Source organism: Pipistrellus kuhlii, unplaced genomic scaffold, assembly GCF_014108245.1.
Source record: "Pipistrellus kuhlii isolate mPipKuh1 unplaced genomic scaffold, mPipKuh1.p scaffold_m20_p_18, whole genome shotgun sequence".
In the NCBI taxonomy this organism is placed as follows: domain Eukaryota; kingdom Metazoa; phylum Chordata; class Mammalia; order Chiroptera; family Vespertilionidae; genus Pipistrellus; species Pipistrellus kuhlii.
In genome coordinates, this window is record NW_023425493.1 from 8,632,842 (window position 1) to 8,650,958 (window position 18,117).

The 18,117-nt window shown below is 40.5% G+C and overlaps 1 protein-coding gene across 1 annotated transcript in view; it reads left to right on the top strand.

Moving 5' to 3' along the window:
* The first annotated feature begins 4,094 nt into the window (after window positions 1-4,094).
* The window catches only part of LOC118721253 (C4b-binding protein alpha chain), a 230,715-nt gene continuing 216,692 nt past the window's right edge, over window positions 4,095-18,117 (top strand). Inside the window, exons 1-6 of the mRNA XM_045583091.1 lie at window positions 4,095-4,228; window positions 5,934-6,125; window positions 7,010-7,112; window positions 9,065-9,150; window positions 9,941-10,138; window positions 13,816-13,998. Coding sequence (XP_045439047.1) covers window positions 4,111-4,228; window positions 5,934-6,125; window positions 7,010-7,112; window positions 9,065-9,150; window positions 9,941-10,138; window positions 13,816-13,998 — 880 coding nt within the window. The 5' untranslated portion in view covers window positions 4,095-4,110. The remainder of the gene's footprint in view (window positions 4,229-5,933; window positions 6,126-7,009; window positions 7,113-9,064; window positions 9,151-9,940; window positions 10,139-13,815; window positions 13,999-18,117) is intronic.

The window sequence follows — 18,117 nt, forward strand, 5'->3', positions numbered from 1 at the left end:
GGCAAAGGGTTTAAACCACGCCAGTTCCGTTTGCTATTGGATGAGGCGGAAAGCATATATTCTGACCTCCTGCTCCACAACAACCGGAGGTCAGAATATATGTTGTCTGCAAAACTGTCCAGAGGCGAGGTGTTAAAACGCTTTGTTGCATGTTTGGAAGAAGTAAAAACTTTCTTGGCCAGCAAAGAGCTCACCTTTGCTGAGCTGGAACAACCAGAGTGGCTGGAAAAATTACATTTTACGGTAGACATGACAGCACATCTAAACACACTAAATACAACCCTTCAGGGGAAAGGAGGCACAGCCCTGCACATGCTGGAGGAGGTTTTGGCATTCAAGCGCAAGTTGACAGTGTTTGTCAAAGATTTACAGAGAGGTACACTGTCTCACTTTCCCTCTTTGAGAGAGTTCAAACAAAGTCATGATACGATAAATTTGGAATATTTGAAGTCTGCAATCACCACAATGCAAAGTTCGTTTGGGAAACGATTCTGTGAGTTCAGAGAGGAAAAAACCACATTATCCTTCCCTGTCACTCCTCTGGCGATCGATCCATCCCTATTGAATATGATTGCATTTGCAGGTATAAGTCAACCTGATCTTGAGATGGAACTGGCTGATATAGCCGACAAAGATATATGGGTGTCCATGTTCAAATGCTTGACCGCTACTCTTGAGGATGTTGCCCGTCAGAAGGCCATTCTGGCTCAGAATCTTAAATGGAGTGATATTGAAAACCTTCCCAAACAGGACAAACTTGTATTAGAAACATGGAATGCTATCCCCAACACTTATATAAACATAGAAAAAGTATGCATTTGGAGTCCTGTCGATCTTCGGCTCCACATAAGTATGTATGCAGGTCTTCTCCAACATGAACTATATTAAAAACAAACATCGATCACGCCTCACAGATGACAACTTGCAAGCCTGTGTGAAAATGAAGGTAACGTCTTACAGCCCAGATGTGCAGACACTGTGCACTGAGGTTCAGGAGCAAAAATCCCATTAACCAGGTAAATTAAATATTTTAGCTATTAATTTGCAAAAATATATTTTACATTGTTAAGTGGAAAAGTCTTTTTTTTTTCAGATTGACAGCTAACTGCACGATCTGGTATCTAGCATTAAGGTAAGAAACAATATATGCAGTGTTATATTTGTTTTAAATGTCGCAATGGTTTTGCGGCTCCCAGGTTTTTTTTTCCTTCGGAAACGGGTCCAAGTGGCTCTTTATGTCTTAAAGGTTGCAGACCCCTGCCTTAGCTTTTCAAATTGTCCTCATTCAGAGGTTTGTCACTGCTTTCCTTACCAGAGGTCCTATGTGATGTCACTTTAAATGTGGTATTAATAAACTCTCATCTGGTTTCCTCTTGTGAAATTAACATGATAAAAGGCTAAACTTTGTCTCTTAGGAATACCAGATTTGTTGTCTGTAAACTGTTTTCCTTCCCTCTCATTTACATACCAGAGAAAATAAAGTGAAATAAGAACAGATCACATTGAGAAAGTTACCCACCCTGATTGCTGAACCTGCATAGGGGTAGTAAACACCCATGTTAGCAGGAGGAGCCACATGTGGTTATTTTATATACCTTTAAAAAAAAAAAATTGTATGTTGCAGTAGAAAGCCTTATACTGAAAATCAGAAACAAGTAACAAGCTACAGCTCTGCTCTCCTGGAATTTAGATTAGGACATGTGGATTCAACTCTGTAATCTACTCACGTTGAGCACTTTTATTTACGATATTTGGAAAAATGATTGGTCATTGAACATCTTATCGCCACCTGAAAAGGCTCCTAGGAAAATATTCTTCAAGTTGCAAATGACATGGGACTCAATTATGAGAGCCTCTTTGGATCCCACAGAACCTGCTTCTCACAGTCTAGTGTGGTGAATCAGAAGGTGGTCTTGATAAAATGCAGATTCTGATTCAGTAGGTCTGCTGTTTGTGGTAGCTTGAGTCGTGGCCTCACAGATGGTGGGTTACAGCCATGCTGTTCCAGGGACCTGTGATGTTACATGCATGGCAAAGGGTTTTCTCCGATGAGACCTTGGGTGGGGAGATTACCCTATCTTGTCCAGATGGGGCCCTAAATGTAATCACAGTCTCCTTCTAAGAGGAAGGCAGAGGGAGATGTGACTACAGCACCAGGCAGTGTGACCTCTCAAGCAAAATGCTGCGGGTTGGAGGATGGAGGCAGGAGCCAAAAAGCAAAGAATGCAGCTCCAGAAGCTGGAAAAGGCAAGGGAACTGCTTCTCTCCCAGCCCCCTGGTGAGGGTGGTCCAGCCCACACCTTCACTTCCACCCAGTGAACCTGATTTCTGACTTATGACCTCCAGAACAAAAGAATAAATGTGTGTTGTTTTGAGACACTGTGTGAATGTTTGTGTTCCTCCAAATTCCTGTGTTAAATCCTAACCTCTGCTCTAAACAATTTGGCTTCAGTGGCCTTTGACTAAACAGTCCCAGGTTCTATTCCGGTCAAGGGCATCTAACTTGGTTGTGGACACATACCCAGTAGGGAGTGTGCAGGAGGCAACTGATTGATGTTTCTCTCTCATTGATGTTTCTAACTCTCTCTCTCCCTTCATCTATGTAAAAAATCATATATATATATAAAAAGTATATATTTTTTTAAATTCTAACCTCTCTAAGGTGATGGCAAAAGGAATTGGGGCCACTGGGAAGTTACTAAGTCAGAGAGCACATGAATGGGATTAGTGTCCCTATGAAAGGATCCCAGGAAAGGCCCTCAGCCCTCTGCCACGTGAACTTACCGCTAGAAGGCACTGCCCATGAGCCACAAAGCTGGCTCTCTCTAGATGCCCGCACTGCCAGGGCCTGGATCTTGGGCTTCCCAGCCTCCTGAGCTGTGAGGACCGCATTTCTGTTATTTACCAGCTGCCCAGGCTGTAGCATTGTTTCTAGAGGCCGGAAGACACTGAGCATCTCAACCTGCTGTGACTTGTTACCACAGCCACAGGAGACGAGCCTTCAATGCCGTGGGTCCTCAGAACACACAGTGAGGAGCAAAGTCACAGAAGAGTGGTTGCCAGCCTGGCCTCACATTAGCATCTCCGGGGAGGAATTTGAAACAAACATCAGAAAGCAATGCCAGGCCCCAGTGTTGGGAGAGCTAAGGCAGAACCTGTAAGGGTGGCGGCTAAGCACTCTGTGCAGGCTCCTTGGGTGGAACTGATCAGAAGGTGAGGAGGAGCTGTCTCAAGAGAATATACCCAAAGTACAGTTTTTTTCCCCCGAGGAAAACATTATATATATATATATGTATGTGTATATATATGTGTGTGTGTATATATATATATATATATATATATATATATATATATATATATTTGCATATATTTGCATATATTTATATATATTTGTCTATATATTTGTATATATTTGTGTATATATTTGTGTATATATATATATATCCAGAGAGGAAGGGAGAGAGATGGAAACATCAATGATGAGAGGGAACCATTCATTGGCGGCCTCCTGCATGTCCCCCACTGGGGATCAACCCCACAACTTGGGCATGTGCCCCTCACCAGAATCGAACCTGGGTCCCCTCAGTCCGCAGGCCCATGCTCTATCCACTGAGCCAAACCAGCTAAGACAAGGAACACTATTAAGCTCCCCAACATGGACACAGAAGTCTTCCCCCGCCCCTCTGCCCCCCACCTCCCCTGCTCCTCCCAAACTAATGAGGCCTGGGCCAACATCTCATGTGAAGAATGATTGGGCTTGAGGCTTAACACGTTATTTCACCACAATTGTGTTCAGATTTGCGTTGCGGGCTTATTAGGAAAACCTCGGCCTTTATTGCCACAGGTGGAAACTATTGCCAGTTCAGCCTGCAGGAGGCTGGTGGGAGGTGAGATGGGGACCAGGCTTTGCTCCATTCCCTCCAGGGCTAAAGCACAGACAGGGGCGGAGGCTCCGCCCCGCAGATGGCCATTGGCTCCTCCCCCCTCCACTGGAAAGCTCAGGCCACGCCCACATGCACGTGACACATTTGGGAGATTGTTGCATCCCTTAGCTGCCCTCTAAAAGGCAAGTTACTCACAGTCCCTGGGGGTTCCCTCTGAGGTGGGGAAATGAAGATGTCTTCTCAACCACGCAGGACATCTTCCCGCCGAATGGAGAGTCCCTTTTCGCGGGGCTTCCTTGGGGTGCTTTTGCTGGCCCTAGAGCTCCTGCTACCCACATGCTCAGGTAGGGGAAGGGCAAGGGTGTCAGCTCTGGAGGCGAATTAAAAAGAGGGTTGGGTAACTGGTAAATAACGGAAATGCGTGTGGTTGCCATGGTACCACCATTCTTTTCTAACTACTGAGTTCCAGAAAAATGAAGTATAATAATATTCAAAAGGAGCTACCTGGCCAGTAAACTTTCAAGTCCAACAGAAAAACAAAAACTACCTTGAGGAAAATGAAAAGAAAACCAAAACCTTGCAAAAGGTAAGGGATAGAATGAAAGCAGTCATAAGACGGAAGTTTATTAGCTATAGCGGCTTTCATCAGGAAAATAGCAAAAACTATGATTTCACACGTGTGGGATATAAAACAAAAAGCAACAAATGAAAAACAAAAAAGCAACCAACACAACTCACAGTTACAGAGAACAAGATGGTGGTTAAGCGAAGGGAAGTAGTGAGGAGGTTGAAGGGAGGTGAGGGGGTGAAGGGAGGTGAGGGAAAGAGACTAAACTTCACAAGTAGAGTCTCCAGATGGCCTGTTACAACTTTGTAACCCCTGAAATTTATATAATGTTATTAACCAACATTACCTCTTTGGATTTAAAAACAGTCACATAGTGTTTGTGATTTGATAGAAAAACAAATATATATTTTAAAGTTTCACATCAGTCTGCCATAGACCAATCCAGGGCATAAGAGGTTCCTCGGGGATCAGCGTAGATCTAGCTCCTTTCTTACATGCTTATTCTTACAGGAGGAACCTCTGCATGCTGTTAGCCCTTCAGGACTTTACTTAATGTGTCTCCATCACATTACCTTTCATACTAATTCTATCAGCTTTGTTAGTTTGTCAACCCCACTGACAATGTAAAAGAAGAGGAATGGCCAAAGTGAAAAAGGTACGATTCTAGGAAGAAAAAAAAACTACCAAAATCCATTAAAAAAAAAAAAAATTCTAATGGCAGAGCAATATTCTAGCACAGTTTAAACAGCTACCTCAGAGAACTTCTGAGGCCAAGCATGATCCATTGATTAGCAAAGGTAGAATAAATTAAACTTGAAAGTTATACATTTTGACATTTCATTGACCTTTGTTTACTCAGTTCACTGATGTGAAACATATCACACAAAGTCATCTATTTTAAAATATTTAGTCCATATTTATTTTGATCTCTAAAACACACAATCCTTATTTGATAAGTCAGCACCTACCATAGCATGTCTTGAGCACACACTGGGCACAGGGTGTAGTAGGAACAGAAGACATATGATCCCTGACCTCTAGGAACTTTGCCTCCTGGAAGGAGACTGAGCCCGAAGTAACAAGTCATCATCAGTTTGTGTTTCAAACCATGGGAGAGTACTCTCAACGAGGGCTATTGACTATAGGAGCCTTCTTAGGGAGGGAGTTGAGTGTGGAATAAACTTACCAAAGAAATGGGAAGGGCATATCTCTATAAATATATTTTAAACCCAAACTATTGCTGCTATGTCTTCAATTACTGTTGAAAGAATATTCAGACTATTTCCAAAGAAACCAAACGCTAATAGGATGTGGTTTAAAACAAGCATAGCTCATCATCTGGTAAAAGCCGGGCACAATCAGTTAAAATCTCAACAGGGGCCTTCATGTATTTTCTACAACCTGCCTGCTGCCAGGCCATACTCCGTGGCTGGTGGAAAAGAAAATACTTTAGTTTCATGTTCTTATTCTCTCATGCCCAGATGCCTGTGATGACTCACCAAGATACCAATCGATGAAAATAAAAGGTATTCCTCAACCCCCTTATAGCGCTGGGCAGAAAATAGTATATGAGTGTCGCCCAGGATACAAGCGTATTGTTCCTGCTCTTCCTGTCGAAGCTGTGTGTCAGGCTGATGGCACATGGGCTCCTGCTCTCCAGGAGGCTTGCACAAGTAAGTACACAACATTTTCATTTTTATAGCTCTAAAGATTTTCACACATTGTAGACTGCATATTCCATTATTACCACCATGGCTTCCTCATGTGGATGTACATTTTAGGTAACAATGCACTTTTTCCGGCTTTGAAAATCTCCAGAGAACTTTTAACTTGGCCATCAATGCTCTGGGTCCATGTGAATCTTAAGTTTGGCCATTAGTAGCAGCATGGATTGACCTTAAGAATATTATGCTAAGCAAAGTAAGTCTGTCAGAAAAAGCTAAGCACCTATGATTTTTCTCATATGTGAGATATAAATCTGAATTCTTGTAGACACAGACCACAGTTTGGTGGTTATCAGAGGGAAGAGTTGGAGGGTCTGGAGGAGGAAGGGTAAAGTGACCACATATATGTAATGGGAGATGGCTTAACTTTGTGTGCTGGACATACGGTGTTATATACAGATCATCCTATATAATAAAAGGCTAATATGCAAATTGTCCCTACTGGTGGAAATTCGAATGACCAGGAGTTATACGTGTGCTGACCACCATGGGAAGGTGGGAAACATTGGCTTGCATTGGCACCAGGGCAGGCAGCCGGGGGAAGGGATCCTCCCCGCCCCCTTGTCTACCACCACCCCCGCCAGCTGTGAGGGACCCTACCCATGCACGGTTTTCATGCACTGGGCCTCTAGTGTAACATAAACCTGAATATTTGACACCTACGTAAGCTTATGAATCAATGTCACCTCAATAAATAAAATAAAATGTAATAAAGATAAATAAGACAAAACATTTCCATTGATCTAATAGCACAATGTAAAATTTTTATTTCGATGATTCAAATCTGTTTTGGCATTAGTATAAAACAACAAATTTGAAAAATTTCCTTTTAGGAAAGACATGTCAGCAGATAGGAGAACCTGCAAATGGTGAATTAATCTATGCAAATGGAACTAGAGAGTTTGGCTCACAAGCTCACTTCACATGTCATGATGGGTAAGTAAGCTGCTCCTTGGAAGAAGAAGGTCAACGTTGCTGGTCCCATTTTTGGTCTGGTTCTCTTCTTCTCAAGCATTTCCATTCTGTTGATTTCATGTTGCTGACTGTGGAACAAGTTGTACTTACAGCCAGCCAACCCTTGGGCTTTTTATGGAGACTGAAAATATGTGCAGTGAATAGAAAGAAATGTACCTTGAAAGAAAGCAAAATTGTATCGTATGATAACCATAAGCCTATCATAGTCATTAAAAATGTAGTAATCCTGGTGACATGGTTCTACATTAAACTATAGGGTAGGCTGCAGGGTAGAAAGAGAGACAGGGAGTTCATCAGTTAGCAAAAAAAATGGCAGGAACTAATGAAATGTGTGTTGAAACTTTGAATGAACTTCCTGAGCTACTTCAGAATCATGTGAATAGAAGAGCTCTTATGGCTCCTATTCAGCAAGGGCTAGCTGACCACCAGATTTCACTGCGTCCTACTTACACAGCAACCTTTCTGATTGCTGCCAATAAACCATTCAAAAGCAGCAAACACTTCTTCCTACCAACTGTGCACCTATCCCAGGACTAGCCCCACTTACCCTTCTTCTGCCCCCTTATCTGTAGCCCATGTAACTTTCTTCAGAATAATTACATCTTCCTCCTCAAAGCTGTAAGAGAACCCATTAAACCAGGAGGGCGGGAATGCTTGCCTTCATCTGTCCCTGCTGCTGCTGGTGGTTCAGACTGCACGCCCCTGGACCTGGTCCTTTTTTCTGGGGAGCACATGGTTAGTCAGGAAACCTGCTCCTTCAGGAAAACATTAGTCTGTGAAGGTTTTGTTTCGCAACTTTATCCCGTTGTGGTCAGAGAAGATACATCCTTTCCAATAAAAGAGCAATATGCAGATTGAGCACCACTCTAACACACAAGAGAGCTGCCCCCTTGTGGTCAAAGATCCTGCCCCTATGTGGACACAAGATGGCCACCACAAGATGGCCAGCAGGGGAGGGCATTTGGGAAGCACCAGACCTGCAAGGGAGGGCAGTTGAGAGGGACAAAGCCTGCAAGGGAGGCCAGTTAGGGGTGATCAACCTGGCAGGGGAGGGCAATTAGGGGTGACCAGGCCAGCAGAGGAGGGAAGTTAGGCACAAACAGGTTGGCAGGGGAGCAGTTAGACATCAATAAGGCTGCCATGGGGGTGGTTAGGGGATGATCAGGATGGCAGGCGGAAGTCGTTAGGGGCAATCAGGAAAGCAGCAAAGTGAGTAGTTGGGAGCCAGCAGTCCTGGATTGTGAGAGGGATGTTTGACTGCCTGGCCTAAATGGGCAGTTGGACATCCCTCAAGTTGTCCCAGATTGGAGAGAGGGCAGGCTGGGCTGAGGGACACAACCACTTTCTAGCCCCCTCCCCCCCACACACACACACACACAAATTTTTTGCACCGGGCCTCTAGTTGTATGATATCTGTCTTTTTTAAAACTTATTGATTTGTTCATATTAAATTGTGGCTCAGAGTATGGTCTATGCATGGAGGTGTCCCATGTGCACTTAGGAGTATGTGTATTTTGTTTTGTGGTGCTCTGTCTGCGAGATCTATTGATTGTATTCTGGAAATCCTCTATTTTTAGCCTTACTTATTTTCAATGTAGTAGTTGTGAGTAGGATATTGAAGTCTGCAAGCATTACTGAAGAAATGCCTGTTGCATAGAAATGTGTATTTCTCGCTACAGCGGTCAGGCATGTCATGTTTATTTAGACACTGGTCTGGGCTAATGTGTGTTCTTATGAAGAATCTCTCCATTTCCTTACATTGCAGATTTAGTTAACATATTCAATCCCTGTCACTTCAGAAACTTCTCCCTGCAATTACGGTAGTGCAGAAAACAACCATAGAAAAGCTTCTTCATAATTATGTGTTCTTGTTAACTGATAAAGAAACAATAATCATTTCTTTCCTCACATAGTTATTATTTAATCGGACCAAAAATTCTATACTGTGAACTCGCTGGAGATTCTGTGGAATGGAGTGATAATCCACCAGCTTGTGAACGTGAGTACATTCTCTCTTTAGAATTGACAGCAGTTCTCAAATTTTATATCTTGAGGACCCCTGTATGCTTTACAATTAAGACCCCACAAGGATTTTATGCATGTGGGTTAGTGCTATTGATATTCCTTATATTGAGATTAAAGCAGAGAAGTTTTTTTTAAATAATTACTTGTTATTTCATGTTTAAGACCAGTAAGCTAAATACATATTAACAAATGCAACATATTTTTTTGTAAGATCAAACATTTCCAAAACAAAGGGAAGAGTGTCATTGCTTTACATTTTTTTCTAATCTCTTCAGTATCTGCCTTAAAGGAAACCCTCCAGATTCTTTCTGTGGCATTATCATTCTAAATGCATTGGAAAATTTCACTGGACACTCTAAGGATGACATGAGAAAAGACAAAATCGTGGTATACCTGAGAACCACTGATTTAGAAAAGGATGTAGCATTTCTCAACTAGCACTGAGTTTTCCTAAATCATATTTTCTCATTAAATTACCATAATTAGAAAAAGCAGCATGGCCTTACAGATACACACAGATCTTTCATACAGTTATCTTCTATGGGGACTTAAAAAAATGGGGGAGTTCTCCTAAAATTTTATTTCTCTATTGATGGTTTGAATTGGGATAATAACATTTTTAATAGAAATGTTTTTCCAATAGATATTGAATTTGCAAATAGATGTAGAAATCATATGTTAATGAACTTCTTGAGGACATAATGCTATATTAATCTTTTCTATTTATTTTGCCTTTCTGTTCTCTCTTTTTCCCCTTTTTTAAGGGATTTTGTGTAAACCACCTGCAAAAATACCAAATGGAGATTTCACTGGTAGCTACAAGTTTGAATTTGAATACTATGAAATAGTAACTTACAGATGTAGGCCTTCCGGTGGACCAGATGAGTATTCGCTTGTTGGAGAGAAACAGCTTACCTGTGTTGGGCCTGACAAATGGAGTGGTGAGCCTCCTGAGTGTAAAGGTAATACACTTCCATTGTTCTCCCTCTCCACTATAAATATTGGGGAAACTTTTGCCAACTTTTAAATACTTTGGCCAACAAGTGACAACAAAACAAAACCCCAGCCATATGTGCTTGTTCCCCCTGTTAAATTTGTTTCTAATCTAATTTTATGTGCCAAATAGAATATTTAAAAATATAAGTCTACTGGTCTAGTTTCCCACTCTTCACCCTCATGTCATTGGCATTCCTGTTTGTACATTGTTAATAGCTATGTATATGCGTGAGTACATTGTTTGGCTTAAAAGCATCAGAAAACACTAGTTTTAAGAAAGTTTTATCCAATAATACAAGAAGTATGGCAGTTCTGGCTCAACTAAATGGTAGAGTCAATTGTAAAAGACTAAACCTGTTACCAGTAAGATTGATAAAGTCCAGGCAAAACATGCAGGCATATCTTTTTAAATTGTGCTTTGCTTTATTGCACTTCACACACACACACACACACACACACACACACACACACACACATACATACATACATATGTATGCATACATATATTCTTACAAATTGATTACAGCTACTAGCAAAAAAAACCATAACCTGCTTTACTTCCATACTCACCTACTGCTATAGTCTGAAACAAACCTGAACTATCTCAGAGGTTTACCCCTACTTAAAAAACAAGATCTAAGGCATTCGAGCATGACATAAAGCAGGACACACTGGGGGATATTTGACACTTGAACAAAATTAACCACTGAAAAACAGTAAAATATGTCTTCTTTTTACACGCATATGTAACATTTTTTAGTACCATATACTAGGCAATATGTTTCAAAAGTTTTTTTAATTTCAAAAATTGAAATTATTTACAGTACAGTATCTTTACAATGGAATGAATGTAGAAATAGAAGTAAAGATATCTGTAAAATCCCTAAATATTTAAAAATTATGAAGATATTTTTAACTAATCATGGATAAAACAAGGAGTCATAAGGGAAATTAGAATGTGTTTTGAATTTAATGAAAATACAATATATTGAAATATCAAAATTTGTGAAATACAGCTAAAGCATTGCTTAGAAGAATATTTATAGCAAATACATATATTGGAACAAGAGAAAAGTTTCAGCTCAAGAATATAAGCTTTCACTTTAAGGAATTAAAAAGGAAGAGCAAGTTGGATACAGAACAAGAAAACAGAAAGAAATAATAAAGATAGAAATCAATAAAATTGAAAAAATATAGAATTATTGAAACCAGCACGTGGTTCTTGGGGGGGATCCATAAAATGAATAAAGCTATAGCAAGTCTGACAAACAACTAGAAGACACAAATGACCAACATCAAGAATGAAAAAAGTGTGTGGCTGCTTTGGTTTAGTGGTTAGATCATCAACCCAAGTGCTGAAGGGTCTCTGGTTCAATTCCTGATCCAAGGCATGTACTTTGCTTGCAGACTTGATCTCCTACCTGCTGAAGGCAACCAATAGATGCATCATTGACCCATCGATGTTTCTATAACTCTCTCTTCCTCCTCCTCCTTCCCTTTCACTCTCTCTAAATAGCAATTAAAAAAATATCCTCTGGTGAAGATTTTTTAATAAAATAAGTTTTTTAAGAGAACATCACTAAATAGCCTGCATACATTTAAGTGACAATAAGCAAATAACATGTACAACTTTATGCCAAGAAATACGACACTTAAATCCCACAAACGGAAGTGCAGGCCCCAGCCATCACTAGGGATTGTAGCAACATTTCAGTATTAACAATAGCAGCTCTACACAAACTCTCCAAGAAAATACAATAGGAGTGACTACTTCTCACCTCATCCCTGATACCAAAACCAGACACAACATAGAAATAGGCATACAAATTGTAGGAAAGTGAAAAACAATATCCACTGTGAACATAGAACCAAAACGGTCAGCGATGGTGAAGTTCATCTCTGCCCTGAGATAGCCTCTGGCCAGAAACAGCACTCTGTGCCCTCAGTTCTTGTCATGCTTGAAGGATTGAATTCAAACAAGAGACAACAAGTAGCAGCAAAATCAAGGGAGAATTCATTGGCAGAAAAAGGAGGACACTCAGAACCTGAGCGGGCTGACACCAAACCAAGTGCCCTGATATTTGGGAGTTCAGAGGATTTATACCCCTAGGCTGGAATGCCCCTAGCAAGGAGGATCAAGTCACGTCTTTTTCCTCAAGACTCAAGAAAAAGTATCTTCAAACTGTAAGGCTCCTTCACGCAGGTGTATGCCACCGCTTACACCACATCCTGGAGCGGCTCTACATGTTCTCTCCTCACAGAAGGGCCTGATGCCTCCCGTGTCTATTTTTGGTTTGTCACCTCTCACTGGATCCCCTCCACCCTCAGCTGCCTAGTCTAACCAAAGGATTAAAATATTAGCAAGTAAAATCCTGTCATATCATAAAATAAGAATACTATATCATAATCAAATAGGATTTATTCCATGAAGGCAAAGTTGTTTCAAATTAAAAAATTAATCAGTGTAATTTACCACATGGAGAGACAATAAAGAAGGAAAAACACATGACCTTCTTAATAGATGCCAAAAAAGGCATTTGACAGAACACTGAGTCAACTAGGAATAGAAGGAACCTCACTCAACCTGATAAAAGGGACCTACAAGAATCACACAGCTAACATTCCACTTTATTTCTCATTGAGATAGAAATGAGATAGGGATGTATATTGCTGAAACTGGTTTGGCTCAATGGATGGAGCTTTGGCCTGTGGACTGAAAGGTCCTGGGTTTGATTCTGGTCAAGGGCATGTACCCTGGTTGCGGGCATGTCTCCAGTAGGGGGTGTGCAAGAGGCAGCTGATGGATGTAACTATGAAGTTTTAACTTGATCTCAGCCTGTGAGATTACAATGTAAAATGTGGGGTTTGATCTCTGAGTTTCAGAGTCCAAAATATTTAGAAAACACGATCTAAAGTTCAGTGGCCTTTCTATTTCTTGCACATTCCAATTCCTCCATGTTGTTGATACATGATTACTTTTTCTCTTCATAAGTTTGCATGCCTACGTTCTTTTCAACTTTTTACCTTTGAGCTCAAGCATTATCTTATTTACAGGAGCCTTTCTTGCCTTTCTAGATCAGGGTACTAAGTCATCAGCCTGAAATTTAGGGGAGGAAATTTTAATCTTTTTTTTAAAGAGCCTCAAAACCTCCTTTGAATTTACCTGAAAATTGTATGTGGTAATCAGACCTTTTCAAAACTTGTCGGTAATGGAAAAACATATAGGAACACAATCACCTATGTCTCTCTATTTATCTGAAATTAAAATGCACAAATAGGCCTTGATGTGTGGTTCGGTGGCTGAGCGTTGACTTATGAATCAGGAGGTCATGGTTCCATTCCTGGGTGCATGCCTGGCTTTTGAGCTTGATCCCCAGTAGGGGGTGTGCAAGAAGCAGCTGATCAATGTTTCACCCTCAGGAATGTTTCTATGTCTCTCTACTGTGTTCTCTCTGTAAAAAAATAAAATAAGATAAAGTAAATTTAAACATTTATTTATTACACAAATAAAGTACTTTTTAAATTAGCATTCTGCCTTCCATTCCTTGCATTTTGTTCCCAGGGGAAGATACTACTTTGCACTAGTTTTTCTTTCCATTGTTGAAACACTTCCCATTAATTCTGGACTTCCTTCACTTACCAGTGGTCAAATGTGACTTTCCAGCAGTCCAGAATGGAAAAATGGTGTCCGGATTTGGACCAAAAATTCTATACAAAGCAGAGGTTACATTCGAATGCGATGCGGGATTTCAGCTAGAAGGCAGCAACACTATTGTCTGTGGAGCTGACAACACTTGGAAGCCAGAGATCCCAAAATGTATTAAAGGTACAAAGGGGGCTCTTTTTGTCTTTTTGTTTAGATTTTATTTCTTTGCCATTCAATAACAATGATACAGAATAATTGAAGTTTTTTGAATTAATTCCGTCTCACATTCATTTCCATGACAGAGGTATGACATCAAATGTATGTTATCATAGGGTCTTAGTCTATTATATATATCACACAGTTGTCTACATTTCTGGCATTTCTTATGTGTCAAATATATAACAACATTTTTTTAGAGTAAATTGAAGCATGGGAATTTCTACATAAAAAAGAATCTACAGGCATAATTCATATAAATTTCAAAATGTAATAATTTTGAAGTGATTCATCTCACTGTTATTTTTTATAGGGGCAACTACCAAAGCTTCTAGCACAAGTTTCAGTTCCTCTGGTTTAATAACTTTCTGCTTATATTATTTAATACCTGGAATTTTTTATTTTGTAATCCTTTAACTATCTGGTGATTTACACTCATTCATCCTTTTTAGTAATGAAAGGAGGAAAAATATATTCACAGCCATTCTAGGTGCTATACTTCGTGATCCTCCCACTATCTGCCACAGTCTGCAACATCAGAGCCAGCTTGGACATGTTATGTAAACCTTGAAAGTGTTTACTTACATATAAGAAAATTGAATGTGTTCCTCACTGGTTGATAGTAGAGTTAAAATGGTACATATTTTAAGCAGCTAGCATAAGGCCCGGCATATAGGAAGCTCTTAAAGGAAACTTATTTATGACTTACAGCATCATTCCAATTAATGTTAGTGAAAATGAAGGTCCGAGGCTTTTGTTCTTAATATGTATGTTTCCTATGTCATCAACTTAGCCATTTTATTATTCTTAAAACGACCTGTTGGCACCTTCACAAGGTGTCTTTGTGACCTAGGATGATGATGTACAGTATTTCCCAGACTATCCCAGTTTCATTCGTTTGATGAACTGGGAAATTTCTGCTGTCTCTAGAACAACCACCTTACCTCTTACTGCCTCCTAGAATTATGATTTTTCTCTTTGCTGGGCATTTTTATTTGGCAATATAGGCAAATTTCCTAGCAATGGAAAGGCAGGAGAAGTCCTTAAGTAATGAAGTTAAATGGGGACTTCTTATATAGACTGCTGGTCAATGTCTCTCCTGAAGACTTAGGAGATGATTTTGCTATGAGGGAACAAATTGTCTTTCTGATTTTAGTGCTGCTGTCTCTGGCTTCTCTTTGTTTTCAGCAGAAATGAGAGACAAGAGAAACATGGTAGTCACCACTTATCCATGGTTTCACTTTCTGTGGTTTCAGTTACCCACAACCGTGACCTGAAAAGATTAAGTGGGGAATCCAGGAATAAGTAATCCATAACTTTTATATACGTGCCATCCTGAATAGCATGGCGAAATATCACACTGTCCCACTATTTCTCACCCCGGCCAAGAAAATCATCCCTTGGTTCAGTGTCTTCCCCTCACTTTTTCCCATCACGTAGGCACTGCATCATCTCACATCATGGCTAGAAGAAGGGATAATGCAGAGCAATAGCATATTTTCAGAGGGAGAGAACACATTCTCGTTGATATTATAGGATATTGTTATGCTTATTCCATGTTATTAGGAGTTGTTGTTAGTCTCTTACCTTGCCTAACTTATAAATTAAACTTTATGATAGATATACAGATAACATATATAGGGGTTTGGCCCGTGCTCTATCTACTGAGTCAAACTAGCTAGGGCAAAGAAAACTCTTAAGCTCCCCAATATATGACACACTAGTCTACCCCGCCCCTCTGCGCCCCATCTCCCCTGTCTTTCCAGAACTATATGTTGGCTTCTCAGTGAGGCCTGGGCCAACATCTCATGTGAAGAATGATTGGGCTGGAGACTTAACACCTTATTTCACATACCTAAATTTTGTTCATATTTGTGGCCTTCATTGCCTTCATTGCCACAGATGGGAACTGTTGCCAGTTCAACCTGCAGGAGGCCAGTGGGTGGCTGAGATGGGGACCAGGCTTTGCTCCATTCCCTCCAGGGCTAAAGCAGAGCCATGGGTGGAGGCTCTGCCCAGAAGATGGCCATTGGCTCTACCCCACTTTCCTGGAAAAGCACAGGCCACGCCCACATGCCATCATGCAAGTGAAACCTTTTGGGGATTTTTTGTGTCCTGGAGATGCCCTCAAATGCAAAGTGGCTCACTGTCCCTGGGCTTTCCCTCTGAGGTGGGGAAAATGAAGGTGTCTGCCCAGCTGCGCAGGGCATCTTACAGCCAACTGGAGAGTCCCTCTTTGGCTGGCTTCCTGGGGATTCTTTTGCTGCCCTACAGCTCCTGCTACCCACATGCTCAGGTAGGAGAAGGGCAAGGGTGTCAGCCCTGGAGGCAAAATAAAAAGAGGGTTGGGTAACTGGTAAATAACAGAAATGCATGTGGTTGCCATGGTACCACCATTCTTTTCTAACTACTGAGTTCCAGACAAATTAAGTATAATAATATTCAGTAGGAGCTACCTGGCCAGTAAACATTCAAGTCCAACAGAAAAACAAAAACTGCCTTGAAAAAAATGAAAAGAAAACCAAAACCTTGCAAAAAGGTAAGGGATAGAACTAAAGCAGTCATAAGATGGAAGTTTATTAGCTCTAGCAGCCTTCATCAGGGAAATTGCAAAAACTATGATTTCACACGTGTGGGATATAAAACAAAAAGCAACAAATGAAAAAAAGCAACCAACACAACTCACAGTTACAGAGAACAAAATGGTGGTTATGCGAAGGGAAGTTGTGAAGAGGTTGAAGGGAGGTGAGGGGGTTGAAGGGAGGTGAGGGGGTAAAGGGAGGTGAGGGAAACAGACTAAACTTCACAGATAGAGTCTCCAGATGGCCTCTTACAACTTTGTACACCTGAAATTTACATAATGTTATTAACCAACATTACCTCTTTGGATTTAAAAACAGTCACATAGTGTTTGTGATTTGATAGAAATACAAATATATATTTTTAAAGTTTCACATCAGTCTGCCATAGACCAATCCAGGGCATAAGAGGTTCCTCGGGGATCAGCATAGATCTAGCTCCTTTCTTAGATCCTCCATCTTACAGGAGGGACCTCTGCATGCTGTTAGCCCTTCAGGACTTTACTTAATGTGTCTCCATCACATTACCTTTCATACTAATTCTATCAGCTTTGTTAGTTTGTCAACCCACAGTCAATGTAAAAGAAGAGGAATGGCCAAAGTGAAAAAGGTACTATTCTAGGAGGAAAAAAAAAAAACTACGAAAAACCGAGAAATAACAAATTTTAATGGCATAGCAATATTTGTAACACAGTTTATAAACAGCTAACTCAGAGAACTTCTGAGGCCAAGCATGATCCATTGATTAGCGAAAGAAGAATAAATTAAACTTAAAATAATGTGAAAGTTATACATTTTGACATTTCATTGACCTTTATTTACTCAGTTCACTGATGTCAAACATATCACACAAAGTCATCTATTTTAACATATTTAGTCCATATTTATTTATATCTCTAAAACCCACAATCCTTATTTGATAAGTCAGCACCTACCATAGCATTTCTTGAGCACACACTGGGCACAGGGTGTAGTAGGAACAGAAGACATATGATCCCGAACCTCTAGGAAATTTGCCTCCTGGGAGGAGACTGAGCCCGTAGTAACAAGTTATCATCCGTTTGTCTTTCAAACCATGGGAGAGTACTCTGAACCAGGGCTATTGACTATAGGAGCCTTCTTAGGGAGGGAGTTGGGTGTGAAATTAACTGAGAGAAAAAATGGAAAGGGCACATCTCTATAAATAAATTTTAAACCCAAACTATTGCTGCTTTCTCTTCAATTTACTGTTGAAAGAATATTCAGACTATTTCCAAAGAAACCAAACGCTAAAAGGATGTGGTTTAAAGCAAGCATAGCTCAACATCTGGTAAAAGCCAGGCACAATCAATTAAAATCTCAGCAAGGGCCTTCCATGTATTTTCTACAACCTGCCTGCTGCCAGGCCATACTCCGTGGCTTGTGGAAAAGAAAATACTTTAGTTTCATGTTCTTATTCTCTCATGCCCAGATGCCTGTGATGACTCACCAAGATACCAATCGATGAAAATAAAAGGTATTCCTC